At 37.5% G+C, this 13694-nt stretch overlaps 2 protein-coding genes across 2 annotated transcripts; both read right to left on the bottom strand.

Annotated features, from left to right (window-relative positions):
- Window positions 1-2509: 2509 nt before the first annotated feature.
- myl7 (myosin, light chain 7, regulatory) lies at window positions 2510-4957 on the bottom strand. The gene is made up of 7 exons (XM_015057485.1): window positions 4693-4957; window positions 4478-4579; window positions 3577-3652; window positions 3330-3434; window positions 3139-3217; window positions 2988-3036; window positions 2510-2893 (listed from the first exon to the last, which is right to left on the bottom strand). The coding sequence occupies exons 1-7, from the start codon at window positions 4693-4695 to the stop codon at window positions 2789-2791; spliced, it is 519 nt and encodes a 172-aa protein (XP_014912971.1). The 5' UTR covers window positions 4696-4957; the 3' UTR covers window positions 2510-2788.
- An 839-nt stretch (window positions 4958-5796) lies between these two features.
- On the bottom strand, window positions 5797-10069 carry gck (glucokinase (hexokinase 4)). The gene is made up of 10 exons (XM_015057481.1): window positions 9879-10069; window positions 9495-9657; window positions 9219-9373; window positions 8938-9057; window positions 8749-8844; window positions 8557-8656; window positions 8038-8221; window positions 7319-7474; window positions 6566-6799; window positions 5797-6465 (listed from the first exon to the last, which is right to left on the bottom strand). The coding sequence occupies exons 1-10, from the start codon at window positions 9957-9959 to the stop codon at window positions 6327-6329; spliced, it is 1428 nt and encodes a 475-aa protein (XP_014912967.1). The 5' UTR covers window positions 9960-10069; the 3' UTR covers window positions 5797-6326.
- Window positions 10070-13694: the final 3625 nt, after the last annotated feature.

The raw sequence follows: 13694 nt of genomic DNA, 5'->3' as shown, positions 1-13694 counted from the left end.
ATCCTCCATATCGAAATTGATGGAAAATTTGAGTTGATACTTTCTGTGTGTATCTGATAATTTTCTCACCTTGAAGGCCGAGGTTAGCTGGGATTTTGCACTGTTGGATCAAAAGAGATAAAATGTACAGATCTTGTGTCTACATGCACAGGAGTGATAAGAAAGCCTCTAAATCATGATTTCACCTACCTCTATGGGACAGGGGGTCTTCGGCGGCACATCTAAGCTAACTTTAAGTTCCTCAAACCTGTTGAAAGCAGAATACACACACTCACACACAGGTGGTAAAATAAGCACTGGGCATGTCAATGATTTCTAGTAGGGCCATTTACATAAATTTACACCAGTTCTTGGCAACAGTTTGCAATAAAGTCAAAGAAACCAGCTCAAATCTGCCGAATTTAGAAAGCATTCCTTCTTCTGTTACGAGTAAATCAATAGCAGCTGCTTTAATATTAACAGCTGGCCTGTAAAAAGGCTTCTCATCACCAAGGTATGGTGGAACAATAATATCAAAAAGACCTTCACAAAAATTCTTATTATTGTAAATCTTACTGTTAGTATTCCCATGAGTGTCTTTGGAGCCTTAATCCGCAAGTGGAAACATTTCACCACAGACCTGACACAACCATGTGTCCCTCATCATATTTCTGATGTAGGAGTCAATTCAGCTCAAAAACACTTTATGAATCCCAACAGTAAATCAAATAAAAGAATAATTAAAAGTGCCATCCACAAGATTGCTGCGCAAAACTGCAGAAGAAGAAGCTTGAAACTTGCATAAAGGTTGCTGCAGAAGATTTGGACAAACCAGTGAAAGAATGTTCTCAGATAAAGTCAGAGCAGAAATATTTTGATGTAATTGAACACATGTTTGGAGGGAGAACACATCTACGAATCACCTCAAAATCATCGTCCTAAAGGGGAAGATTGCAGCTGCAGACGTCGTGTGGTACAGCATGTGGTACTGGCAGGATTCCCAGCCGCACAATATTTGTCTTAAAAGAAATATTAAACTGCCAGAATGGCCTAGTCAATTACCTAACTTATCTCCAGTTAAAAATCAGTGCAAATAAAAGATTCCTAGATCTTTTAAGATTTGAATTCGGCTTTTGTGGTAGAATAGATCAAAATCCCACATTAGCAAGGTGGTTAGTTATTTCTTTACTAAAGATATCTTCAAGTTATCATTACCAAGAACGACATCTTTAGACTTATTTCCTGCACCATTTATAATTCTTAACCAATCCTTCTTTTGTAGACTAATGTGCTTCAAATTATTTCCTTATTTGGGTTCTTGCTGACATCTGGTGTAAGTTTTATGTCAGTGGTCGAACAGCTGCTGCCAGAATAAATGTTTGATGCCGTAATGAGCCCTGCGACTGACTGGCGACCTGTCCAGAGCGACCCCGCCTCTCAACCGGAACATCAGCTGGAGAGGCACCAGCACCCCTCCCGTCCCCACTAAGGGTCAAGGGTGTAAAGAGGATGGATGGATGGATGGATGGATGGATGGATGGATGGATGGATGGATGGATGGATGGATGGATGGATGGATGGAAATTAGCTCCTTTAATTAGCTCCTTTAATCCAAAGAGAAAAAGATATGGAGCTTGAAGGCTATGCCAACTATTTGTACAATAATGATACTGATTTCAGCAAAATAACAAAAAAAATCAACAATGCTCAAAGATAGTTAAAATAAATCAGCAGGGAGCAGCAGATTTGCAATAAACAAAGCACTGAAAATGCAAAATATCTGGCCCTTTTTCTTATTTATGAACATAAACTGCTTCAGCGAGTTAACTGATTCTCACCTTATCATACACGTCTCATCCTGATGCTTTAGTTTTCGAAACTTCAGTGAATCTGGGTCCTTATTATTGTTTGGATTCGATTTTACATCTAGGTTGGTTTTTTCTGTCTGCACAAGAGGCATTTCTGCCAGCAGAACCACAGAGGTTAGAAACAAAATGGAGGGGAAAAAGGAGGCGACAGTAAAAGAAGCATACCTTCTTCTTTGCAATGGTGACGTTGTGAAAAGAAGAAACTGCAAATATTCCCAACCAAGGCAGTTGGGCTTTAATTCATGTGTTGGAAAATTTGGCTAAGGAGTTTATGGAGCTGTTTGTTTTCGAATCCATGGTAACAGAGCCACCAAACAAAAACAAAACAAAACGAAAAGATTCTAAATAAGGATCTTCAAACACGTATTACTTTACTGAAATGAACCAGTACAATCAACCTTTCACCCGAAGGAGCGAACACTGCTTAGAGCTTTATTGATCTTTTTCGTTGTTCTGGAAACATTCATTTTTGGAACACTTTTTCATATTAGTATGTAGCCTACAGGAGACCTTTCCATCATTATCTGCAATAACTCTTTTGAAGAATTGGAATTAATATGAGTTACAACAACATTTCCCTTTGGAATCAATTAAATATCTTATGCTTTCAGGTTTGTTTCAAACTCGAAGAAGTTAAGAGCATTTTTGAGACATGTCAGATCCTATCAAATGGGATGTATTTATTTGCAAATCAAATCACCAAATCATTTCCAAACCACATAATAATTTTTCTAATTGTTTATTCATCTCATTTTGGGAGGGGAGTCCAGCACTTTATTTTGAATGTCTTTCAGTACAGCATTTCCTCAAAAGAACAGAAGGGCAGTTGACGTAATACACCACTTTAAATATCTTTAAAAAAATCTACTTTATCTCCAATAATCACCAGTGTGAATTATTCCTCAGCAGTAGCCATGTTTCTTGACTTCACATATGGCCTATTATGATTCCTCCTTTTCATCTCCATGTGTGATGATATAGCAGAGTTGCTTGTAGTCGATGTTTCCGATTGGGTCAATTGGTGCCAAAGTGAATGCCTGTTCCACCTACATGTTGATGACAAGATAACCTTTATGCTTAGTGTTACCAAATTTTTATAACTTTGTAAATGAAAATAAAACAAAACAAAAAAAAACTGACCTCTTCTGCCGTGAATTTATCAGCCTGATTCATCAGTAATCGTTTAAACCTAAAAATAAAAAAACAACAAAACAAACAAACATAAAGAAACAATAAATTCTAAATCTAATATGAGCAATGTTTTAGAACCAAACAGTAAAATTAATCTTACTCATCCTTATTAACAAAACCTGTCCCATTGGGGTCAAAAGGTTTGAAAGCAGCAAGTATGGTGTCTTCAGGATCGGTCCCTGAAAGGTGATAAAGAAAATCATTTGAGACTTCCTCAAAGAAATTGAGGAACTCTCAGATAGATCAGTAGTGATCTATTTTATTTAGATCACTACTATACAAGTCCCTTACCGTTGAGTTTCTCCCCAAAAAGTGTGAGAAACACAGTAAAGTTGATCGGACCCTTCCCTTCATTCAGCATCTCTTCCAGCTCCTCATCCTTAATGTTAAGTTTTCCTGGTGAGCACACAATAAGTAAGTCTGATTAAAATGAGCTCAGCAGGTACAGCAGGTAGCTTAGTGGAGATTAAAAATGATTGTTAATTCAATACTCATACATCTATTAACATGCCCTAAGTATACAAATTAAATTAGACACCGAGTTGAGCGTAGGTCTCCTTCAGGTCCTGCTTCTTGATTACCCCGTCCCTGTCCTGGTCAATGCAGCCAAAAGCCTGCAGAAAAAATATTAAGATGTGAAAAAAGAAACGATGATTTTAACTACAATTAGGTCTAGAAGGAAATAACTATTTCATTCAAATTACAGTAGAGATTATTAAAACTACACATTTTTTAACCCCTTCTGAATAAATGTAATTTTAGCTGCATTTGGAACTCTGCTGTACACAAAAATAAAAAATAAAAAAAACTAGGGTGAATTCATGAGTCTTAATTGTGAAATTTTCTATTCACAAATATTATTTAAAAAATATTTCTTCTATTTGCAATAGCAGACTTTCAAGCTAAAAATAAAAAGATATAATACGTCTAATCATCTGACATGTTTAGATCTATTTTTTAAATTTGGAAATGTTTCTACTATTTCAAGTCCTCAACTACTAATTCTGCTTGATCTGTATTTTATTTGGGTCATTCTATATCAAACTGGCCTTTTGTTGTAAATGTTACAAGCATTTAAATTGGCTTTAGCTTGTAAGGGATTTAACCTCACATGTTTGAGTTTGACTCTGATGACCTCCAAAGTCACGTTGAAGGTGAAGCAAAGGGAAACTAATGGATCCATGATTTTTGTTTTGTTTCAATTTTTCCTTTTGATTAGTTTCTGTGCACATTAACTACTTGAGAGTTCAGTAAATGTTGTAATACTCTTAAATTGAATGTCCATTGCCCAGTTTTCCAGAAATCCGCGCTCTTGCAGCTCAAACGTTTTAACATATAGGTTTAATTGATTTTACACAAAAGTATGGCTGGTGTACTTAAGTAAAAACAAAAACAAAACAACAAATACTATTTTTATGGAACTGTAAGCACTGCCTTACCTCTTTGAACTCCTGTATCTGCGACTGCTCGAACATTGAAAACACATTGGAACAGGACTTCTGATTCCCCCTCTGCCTTTTATTGGAGGCCTTTTTACTTGCCTGAGAAGATAAACAGGAACATTCAGATGCTTTTATGACAGTAGAACAAAAACTTAGTTAATAATCAGTGCCCTGAAATTATTTAAAATAATGCAAAACCTTGATTGACTCACCATGTCTGAATGAATGCATGTAGACTCTCGGCCAATTTGTGATGCTGCAGAGGGTTTTATGTTCAGCCCATCTTATCAGACACCCTCCTATCATAGCCTGCAGTGGGCCGTGGAGCCCCTTACATGGCCATGCGGGCTCTCTGTGTGTCACTGAGGTTGCCTGATAAGAGGTGAAGTATGCTGGATTCCTCTGGGCTTGGGAAGACGGATATAGAGCTGTGGACAGACAGAAGAAAGGGACCTCTGACCTTTGACAGGCAATCAAACAAACATTGCAAATGTCAAACTGACCCCAGGATATTAATGATTTAGATTATTTGGTCAGTAATCATAAAAACACTAAAATGTCACATTTGGTTTAATTCATTTTGTATTATTATTGTTGTTGTTTGAAGAGTTTACATTGCACAATGTGTCAAGATATTTGTTGTTTTGTTTTTCTCTTGTGTTTAATTTTTTATCATTTGTAGTCTTTTATTAATATTAATTATTCATTGTTTTCTCTTTCCTGATTAGATCAGCCTTTGTGTCAGCAAAGCAGCTTTTCTGCCCTGCTTCAGATCAGTCTCCTAGATATTTTATTTAGATCACAATTATAGTTTATTTCTTGTTCAGTTCTTTATTCCTTTGAGATCTATGTTCTATATTTTCCCCAGTTTGTTTAATCCTTGTTGCGTCTCTGAGCCGTTTCTCTCCCTCTCTCTCTCTCTCTCTTCCTCAGCCTGCCTTCTGCTCTCCCCTCACAGCTGCACCCTGTTTACAATTAGTATTGGTTGTTTAGTAATCAGGCTCCCAGTATATAACACCCTCTTTTTCATTCACTCCTTGCTGGTTTCTTCCATTAACTTCATGGTTTTCCCCTGTTTGTTTCTGCTGTTCTTGTGTCCTGGCTTGTTGTGTTTTCCTGTTGAATTATTTTCATTATTATTAAAGTTCTCTTCAACTATGTTCAACCACTACCTACATTAAGACACAGTTTTCCCATTTGTTGTGGTTTGATAATTGTTTTGACCTGCTGACAGACTTGAGATCTGACTAATTATTATAAAATATCTCATAAATAAAAAAGCCAAACACAAAACTTAATATTTAATTATGATGTTTTATTTACATTTAGGTATAAGTATAGTTCATCTTACACATAAGAAAAAAGTACACAGTACATGCTGACAAAGTAAATAGGATGTAAACGTACAATTTTAAATAATAACAAATATTTCAATGCTTACAAATAAAATTAGACAAGAAAGCAATGAATTTGAGTTAGTGCTGATTGATAACAGCTTTTACAAAATATTTGTGCTGTACATGAACTACTTTGCTACATTTTAAAATACACATTAAAATCGGTCCAAATAACCAGTGCATGTATTTTACATTAGCTTTTGTGGCGCTTAAAGTTTCAAATGCAACAGTAAACAAGTTGTTTAAGGTCAGAAACAATACAACCGCTACAGGATGGTATGACACTATAGACCGGCTGTATTCACAAGATATTTAAAGGCCTCTTTGTCCTCAAATCTGTGAGTAGCAAGTGCTCTATTCCACTGCTCTCAGTGGCAGATCTTTGGAGAGGATTTCACAAACATCCTAATTCTGAGCTTTCTCTGCTGTTCTTCATTGCATTCCTCTCTTCAGACCCATGATGCCATCTTACAAGCCACTGCAGAGATCAGAGCAGCTCCACGCCCGCTGCCCTCCTCCGACTGTAGGAAGGTTATCTCAGAATGAGGGGTGAGTTCCCTGACGACCTGGTGGAACCGGTCACGGAAACTGTAAAATAGAGGCACCACTGTTAGTATAAGGCAGTCTGTGATGAACTAATGTTACTTGGACTCATATTTGTACCTACTGAGACAGCTAAGACACTTACTAAGGGTGCAGCTTGTAGACGGATCCGTCAACTCCGACTGTGATCTTCATGGTATCTTGGCCGCGTCGCTCTTGCATCTGGTTAATGACCCCAGCGAGGCCTGCGCCACACATATGAGCAGAGCGAGTGGAGACGCTCTCACAGACCAGACGCACAATGTCGCAGTCCAGCTCAGAGGGAAGGACACCCAGAGAGGAGAGGATGTTGTAGATCTGCTTTCTGTCGCCAGAGTCACTAAAAAATAGTAAAAGGTCACATTAGAAAGCAGTTCTCAAAAATACATTTTCCAGTTTTTGTTTTTTTCTTTTTGTTTGTTTTGTTTTTTTAGAATCTTATTTAAACTGTAAAATGCTTGCAACTCAGCTACTTATGCCTTCCCAAAGCAGGGGCCCCAAAGAGAGACTTGAGATGTTTATTTTCTGCTTTATCATAGTTGTTATTTTCTTTTTTTTTTCAGTTTGGAAGTTTGAATCAAATTCTGCATACGGCCACATACAGCTTTTAATTGGGCCAGTTACATACACGGTCCCATTTAAGCTCTCTTCAATTTAGCAATACATAACAACTGTAGTAAAACACAGACCACTGGCTTTCCATAACAACATCTAATGTTCTCAGCAGCACTAAAGTTTCTTTTTTTATCTGCTTTAAAGCATCTGTAGCCTAGCTACCATTTCCTATTTCTCTGCTTGCATGCATTTTATGAGCGTTATCAGTGAAATGTTTTTCCATCACTCGCTGCTTGATGCTTACCTCTCAACCTGGGAGACAAAGCGCGTCTCGAAGCCGCCTCGTGTCTTGAGCTGCTCTGAGGCTTCGCCGTTAAACAGCAGGTTCTCATTCACCAGCTTCATCATGACGAGTCTCGCCAGCTCCCCCATGTACTTTCCACTGATAATCTTCTCATACCTGCATTAACAAGACAAGGCAGAGGGAGACGTGTTATTAAGAAGGTGGTGAAGAACAATAAATGTGTCATGATAATAAATGTATGTTTCAGTATGAAGGTTGGGAGACCGAGGATGACCGGATAAGGAAGGAGACATCAAGGCTAAGGCTGGACTCAGCAGCCAGCATAAAAGGTAAACAGCCATTAAGCTTGGAGGCGATACGGCGAGAAGCCGAAAGGGGTCATTAATCTGACATCTCCACCTGCCGACTGACCGACCACTGACGTACGAAAGCTCTGTCCATTTGCCTACATCCTGAGGAAAACAGCTGGTAGCTCGGCAACTTCACAGAGACTACAGTTTAGGGTCAGGTGATTTCTGCCATAGATGGATGCTTAATTCATAAAAACACCAGGAGATGGAGAACGGAGGGCGGGGTCAGAGTGGACGGCACGTGTCTTGACCCTTGTCCTGATTAAATTCATTAACTAATTTGAGAAGGTTGCAGGGCCTAATACAAACAACATGTGTGCCTGTGTGAAAGTGTTGAATGTTTAACTTTAATGCATCTTTTTTACTCACAGCTGGTGTCCAGGGTTGATTGAGGTCTCGTCCACCACTCTGTCGTACTCCAGCCTGAACTCCTCCAGCTCGCCCGAGTCTCCAAATGCTCCCCACTCAGTGTTCACACACATCCGGCCCTCCTCCCCCTCCACCAGCTCCACAGTCCTCATCTCCTCCATGTAACAGGCATTACAGCCAGTACCTTGAAGATTAACACACACACAAAAAAAACATTAGTTTCTGTCATTTTATGAGTTTGTGTCAGCTCAGTGTTTCCAACTCTCTCTTCTTTCCAAATAAATCTAATTAAAAAAAAACAAACATTTACAGTTATGTTGGAGAGCAAGCAAACAAAGCATTGAAGCTTGTCTTTTTTTCCCTAAAACTTGTTTCTGTCTTTTTTTTTTAAATAAATAAATAAATAAACCTTTTTTTTTAGTACTGGCTCAACACATCCACTCGTCTCACTTCAAGCTCCTTCCAAAGGTTTACAACTCTGCTGAGCATGAACATTTGCATGCGTTTACTGCTTCTTACCGACAATCATCCCGACTTCACAGCTTCTGTCCTCATAGTAGCAGGAGATCATGGTTGCAACTGTGTCATTCACCATGGCAACCACATCCATCTCAAACTCCTGCATGAGGAGAATGTAACATATTAGAATGTTTGCCCTGTATGCAGACGATAACGTTGTTTAAATCGAGAAAAATGTATGAATTTACTCACCCCTCGTCTCTTGATTGCATCTCTGAGCAAACCAACAACATTGTTCCCTTCAGCCCCTGAGGCCTTGAAACCTTTGGTCCAGTTAAGCAAGATTCCCTGTTTGAATAAAAAACATGAGCACCCTTAGTTGGATGAACTTTACAAAATGAGGGATGATTTTGTTTACTAACAGAAAAACTATATTTGTACCTTATCAAGGTCTTCATGTCGTACAGGGAAGGAGAAGGTGAAACCCAGAGGAAGCTTCTTGTGCTTGATGTGGTGTTTGTCCAAAAAGTCAGACATGCATTCTGCTATGTAGTCAAACAGCTAAAAGAATCAGAAAAATAAAAGGTATTAGAGCACATTCAGTTAAGCTGGTTGAATAGCCACAGATTCCAAGCTAAGCTGAAGTGTTTTGAGTATCTGTAAATAGGAAAAGGCAAACAAATGGTGGCGTAAAAACAAGATAAATAGCAGTTTTCACTGACCATTTCAGCAGTCCCCGTCATGGCATCTTCAGGGATGGAATACATTTGGTTCTTCGTCTCCACCTTGAAACTTCTCTCTTCGTCTTCACCCACTTTCACAAGCATCACACGGAAATTTGTCCCTCCGAGGTCCAGAGCCAAGAAATCTCCCACTTCTATCAAGCCAAAGAAGGACATGTTTTAATTTTTACATGTGAACTTCATAAACAATTGTTCACTTCAATTTTAAAGTTTTAAAGGATTATTTCCTTCTCTTCATACAGAGTGAATTCCTACCTGATCCCTCGGGGGTGGAGCAGACGTAGGTCGGAAGCATTTTGACGCTGGCCTCTTCGTGGGTCTCTAAACGCAGTCCTCTGTTCATTTCATGCTGCATCCTCTTCATGACTTCTTCCAGCTCCTCTTTGTTCAATCTAAACTCAGACAGGATCTGCTCCACCTGCAGTCAAAGAAGAAAAGAGGCGGTAAGGAGAAGCACAAAAGGAAATCTTTCCCAACTCTCAAGCTTTTGTGTTGGACAAGGTAAAGCCCAGGTCCTGGGCAAATTGAGGAGTACTAAAAAATCTTGAATTTTCCTTCACAAGGTTTAGGCAGTCCTAAACTTAAAAAAAAAAAAAAAGAAAAAAAAAATTCAAGCTGCAGATAGAAAGCACATCTTACCATGCAGATTTTTTCAACCACGTCACTGTAGCTACCAGGGAGCTTCATCATCTCGTCGAGTTGACTGCTGATGCACGGCATCTTGGTTTAAAATGAGCTTGGATGTATTTTCTGAGAATAGAGAGTGTGTGTCCACCCAGTGTGTGTGGTTGGATCCAGAGGCGGTGAAGTGTGAGTGTCACTGAGACCCCTGGCCGTTTTTATGCCCAGGTGAAGTGGGCAGGATGTGCTGAACTGCCCTCCCCTTTCCTCAGCCCCATCCCATCTGCTGATGAAAGTTTACACATACACACACACCCACAGTGGTTCAGAGATAAGACTGGTATGTAAAAAAAAAACTAAATCCTCCATGTGACCTGACTTCAAATATTGGGTCCAAGGTCTGTGCACAGAAGCTAATTTGAACTTCATTGAATATCGTAACAATGTAATTGCAGTTTTACAGTAAATGAATATTACGATTTACATAGCAAACTGTAACAAATAGTAATAATATATTAGTTACCTCAAAAAGCTTCCTTAATATTGAATTTGCATAATTTTTTAATTTGTGTCATAAGATATACACAAAGTCCAGAAACATTAATAATTTATATAGTAACCTCAATTTATTATTACTTACCTATTATAATAACTATATTTTAGAAAATACAGATTCTAATTTTGAATTTTTGTTCTCATTTTTCCATCTTGGAAAGTTTGATTAAGTATGAGGAAAACATTAAAAGCTTATTTAGAAGTTTAAGTATATCCATGTAAATTATAATAACTGTTGCAAGTCATATTGTTGCAGAGTCTTTTCTGGGCAATCTAGATTTCTTTTATTAAATGATGATGCAATAATGCATGCATTTGATTTATTTGACTGATCACCATAATTTATGTGTTAAGAAAGTTAAGTCATGTTATCACTTTCCCTTTTGCTTTTGAAGGGCTTAGCTGCAATCTATTTTAGAACAAGTTAAATAAATCCAAGCAGAAGCTTTACTATAAAATCCTCCTTTTTTTTTTACCCAGATAGCTATTGTGCAATAAAACAAGGTTGCTCAATGGGTCACAGAGTTCCACGTTAGCATTTTTAAAATTAGAAAAAGACCTAAAATTAGACCCAGAGGGGAGTGAGTGACCTCTAAAACTAACAGTAGCACGATAATGGTGAAGGCCTCCTGCTCTTATCAAACCAGGTAGTTTAACAGAAGGCAGGTCAGAGCTTTTTATAACTCTGAGGCTAGGACTCATAAAAGTTAAGTAAAGTGAACCTTTTGCACTGGTGTCCAGACTGTTGGATCTCTGTGTAAAGAAACTAGAGTTGAAATGTACCATAGCTGAAAGTTAAGTAGTGTTTATTATAATTATAAGAATTGGATATAATTTATAATTACAAATGATCAGATTTTTCAAAAGGATAGTAAAGGTCTAAATTCTTTAGACATAAAATTGTCTTCTAAAATTACCCAAAACCTATTTTAAACTTTGAATGTTCTGGACTCATCATGAAGGGTTAGTGACAAATAAAACAGAATATTTGTCTTTTAGAGATGTACATCGAACATCTGTATTTTTGGCCTCTTCCATTTAAATCAGAGAAAAATCCTAAATTTACTGATGTGTTGAAAATGGCATAATTAGCATTGGAGGTCAAAGCTTTGACCTTTCACCTACAAACTGAGGTCTTCGTTGTTTAAATGGATGAAAAATTCATCTACGGATCACTGTTTTTTTCAGCCAATTCCATAGAATTTAATTTAGATGTTTTGTGCAAGAATTGCATCATTGTTAGTTTAAAATGTGTTTGACTTCTATAAGTAAGAAACTGTATTTATGACTAACAAATGCTATACCGCTGAATGGACAGATTTACCTAAATTACGGAAAGCAGAAAGCTTTTAAGAATTAGGACATCTAAAAAATCCCACTCTGACTGTAAAACAATCAGAAACAAAATGTTCCAAGTTTGTGTTGCAACCTTTTACTGAACAGAGTTGAACATGTGCCAAGTGATTGCCGATAGCTGATCATCCAGTTAATTTAACTCACGCCGGCTGTTTGAACAGAGACCTGCCTGATGGATCTCCAGCTGTCTTTGACAAAGTCAGCTGCAGACCCAGAGCAACGATGATGACAGCCATGAAATCAAGACTAAATTTGTGAGTATTATGCAGATCATAAGTTCATGCAATGCATCCAACGACTACGACATCTGAGCGTTGTGGCGAGTAAAGAGAGATCAAATTTATCAAGATAAAAGCTTGATTTGATATTCCTCTTGGATGGTCTGTGCATTTTACAAATTGTCCTAGTTCTACTTCCAAATGTGCTGCCTCAGTTTAACGAAAATCTAATATAAACATTATATAAAGCAATAGCTATATAGTCTCTGTTGCCATATCTTAGTTAATAATTTCTTAGACATGTTTTATTGGGTGATTGGGGAGAAGCCTAGCAGGTAAAGTCATGTCACGTGAAAAATGCGTTTTGCAGAACTCCACTTAAAATAACATAATTATTTTTTGAGTTTTAATTTCCCATTGGAATAGGATGAATTAAATTGAATTTGTGTGTGCCTGGTTAACTGTCCTGTGTCTCTGTGGGCTGGACTGCTGACCTGTCCAGAGTCTAAACCACCTCACACCCACTGACGGTTGGAGAAAGGCACCATGCCCCTGCAGCACAGGAAGACTAAACAAAAGTGGGTGAATGAATTTCTGCAGAGTGACCCGTGTTCCTCCAAGAACTGCAGTATTTGTTTTCAGATTTAAGACTTTAATGATGGCATTTTACTAAATGTAATGTTTCAGTTGTTGATTCTATGTTGTATGACTTTGTGTTTTTATGCCTTTATGATGTTGAAATGCCTTGATGCTGAAATGTGCTATGCAAATAAAATTTGACTGACTGATTTTAATGCATCCATATAGAATCACTAACGGACCAAAGCTGACATTAGACTGTGTCCCTTTGATCTTTTGAGCCTTAAACCTGAATGATCTTAAGCGCATATATAGGATAGCATTATAATATTGTAAGCAACATCATCTACAAGTACTGGCACACATGTTAAAGAAATATTTTTACTATAAATATTGCTATAGAGACTTGGTTACCCCAAGATGTTTCTCTGTTTTGCATTTCATTAACAGAAACCTTTGGATTTTTTGAAGCTCCATTACTCGCTGTGCATAGTGGAGGCAAAATAAGCTCTGGGTCCACATTTGCCTTTCACTCCCCCAACAGTTGCCAATATGAAAAACATTGTAATTGTTTCTCTTATTACATAAGGGAAAACATTTTTGTTTTAGATTCAGTGAGAATCCATTTTATTGTAGACATTTCCTGACCTTTGAAGATCAAGATGCATTTACCTTACTTAAACTGAATTGAATTGACCTGAATAAGATGTTCTCGTGTCTTTCCTATTTCGAAGAGTGACTAAGCGAAATGGGCCTCTGTGTTTTGTCATATTTATATTTCAGGGAAATGAGCAATGTGGCTTTTACAAAAGATCAACTTAAAAGTAAAGGATAAATGCAAAAGTGCTTTGGCTATAGTTTATTTTGAAGCAACTGTTAGGACTGCAGATAAATATGGATATAATGAATTTGTTTTAAAAAAAATTAATGGTGTTTGTGATACATTTAGTAAATTAACTCAAATTAAGAATGAGGTTTAAAAACACCTCAGTGAAAATTACTCTGTCTACGATAAAAACTATTTTGCTCTAAGGTTTCTGAATATGTTACCAGGACTGACAAGAGTTGGTGATGTGTGTTTTCTTTTAATAAGGCTGTGTTTTGCAGCTCCCTTTGTTAAAGTGCA

The sequence above is a fragment of the Poecilia latipinna genome, unplaced genomic scaffold, assembly GCF_001443285.1.
Source record: "Poecilia latipinna isolate Pla-1442-1.1 unplaced genomic scaffold, P_latipinna-1.0 Scaffold1466, whole genome shotgun sequence".
In the NCBI taxonomy this organism is placed as follows: Eukaryota; Metazoa; Chordata; class Actinopteri; order Cyprinodontiformes; family Poeciliidae; genus Poecilia; species Poecilia latipinna.
This window is presented reverse-complemented; position numbering and strand designations above follow the sequence as displayed.

Coding starts and splice junctions, on each gene's coding strand:
- myl7 (XM_015057485.1), bottom strand. Junction 3,435..3,576: donor GGAGACCTACGCTCAACTCG/GTGTCTAATTTA, acceptor TGTGCTCACCAG/GAAAACTTAACATTAAGGAT. Junction 2,894..2,987: donor ATAAATTCACGGCAGAAGAG/GTCAGTTTTTTT, acceptor ATCAACATGTAG/GTGGAACAGGCATTCACTTT.
- gck (XM_015057481.1), bottom strand. CDS start 9,959: ATGCCGTGCATCAGCAGTCAACTCGACGAGATGATGAAGCTCCCTGGT. Junction 9,374..9,494: donor CTCCACCCCCGAGGGATCAG/GTAGGAATTCAC, acceptor TTGGCTTGATAG/AAGTGGGAGATTTCTTGGCT. Junction 8,222..8,556: donor TGAAGTCGGGATGATTGTCG/GTAAGAAGCAGT, acceptor TTAATCTTCAAG/GTACTGGCTGTAATGCCTGT.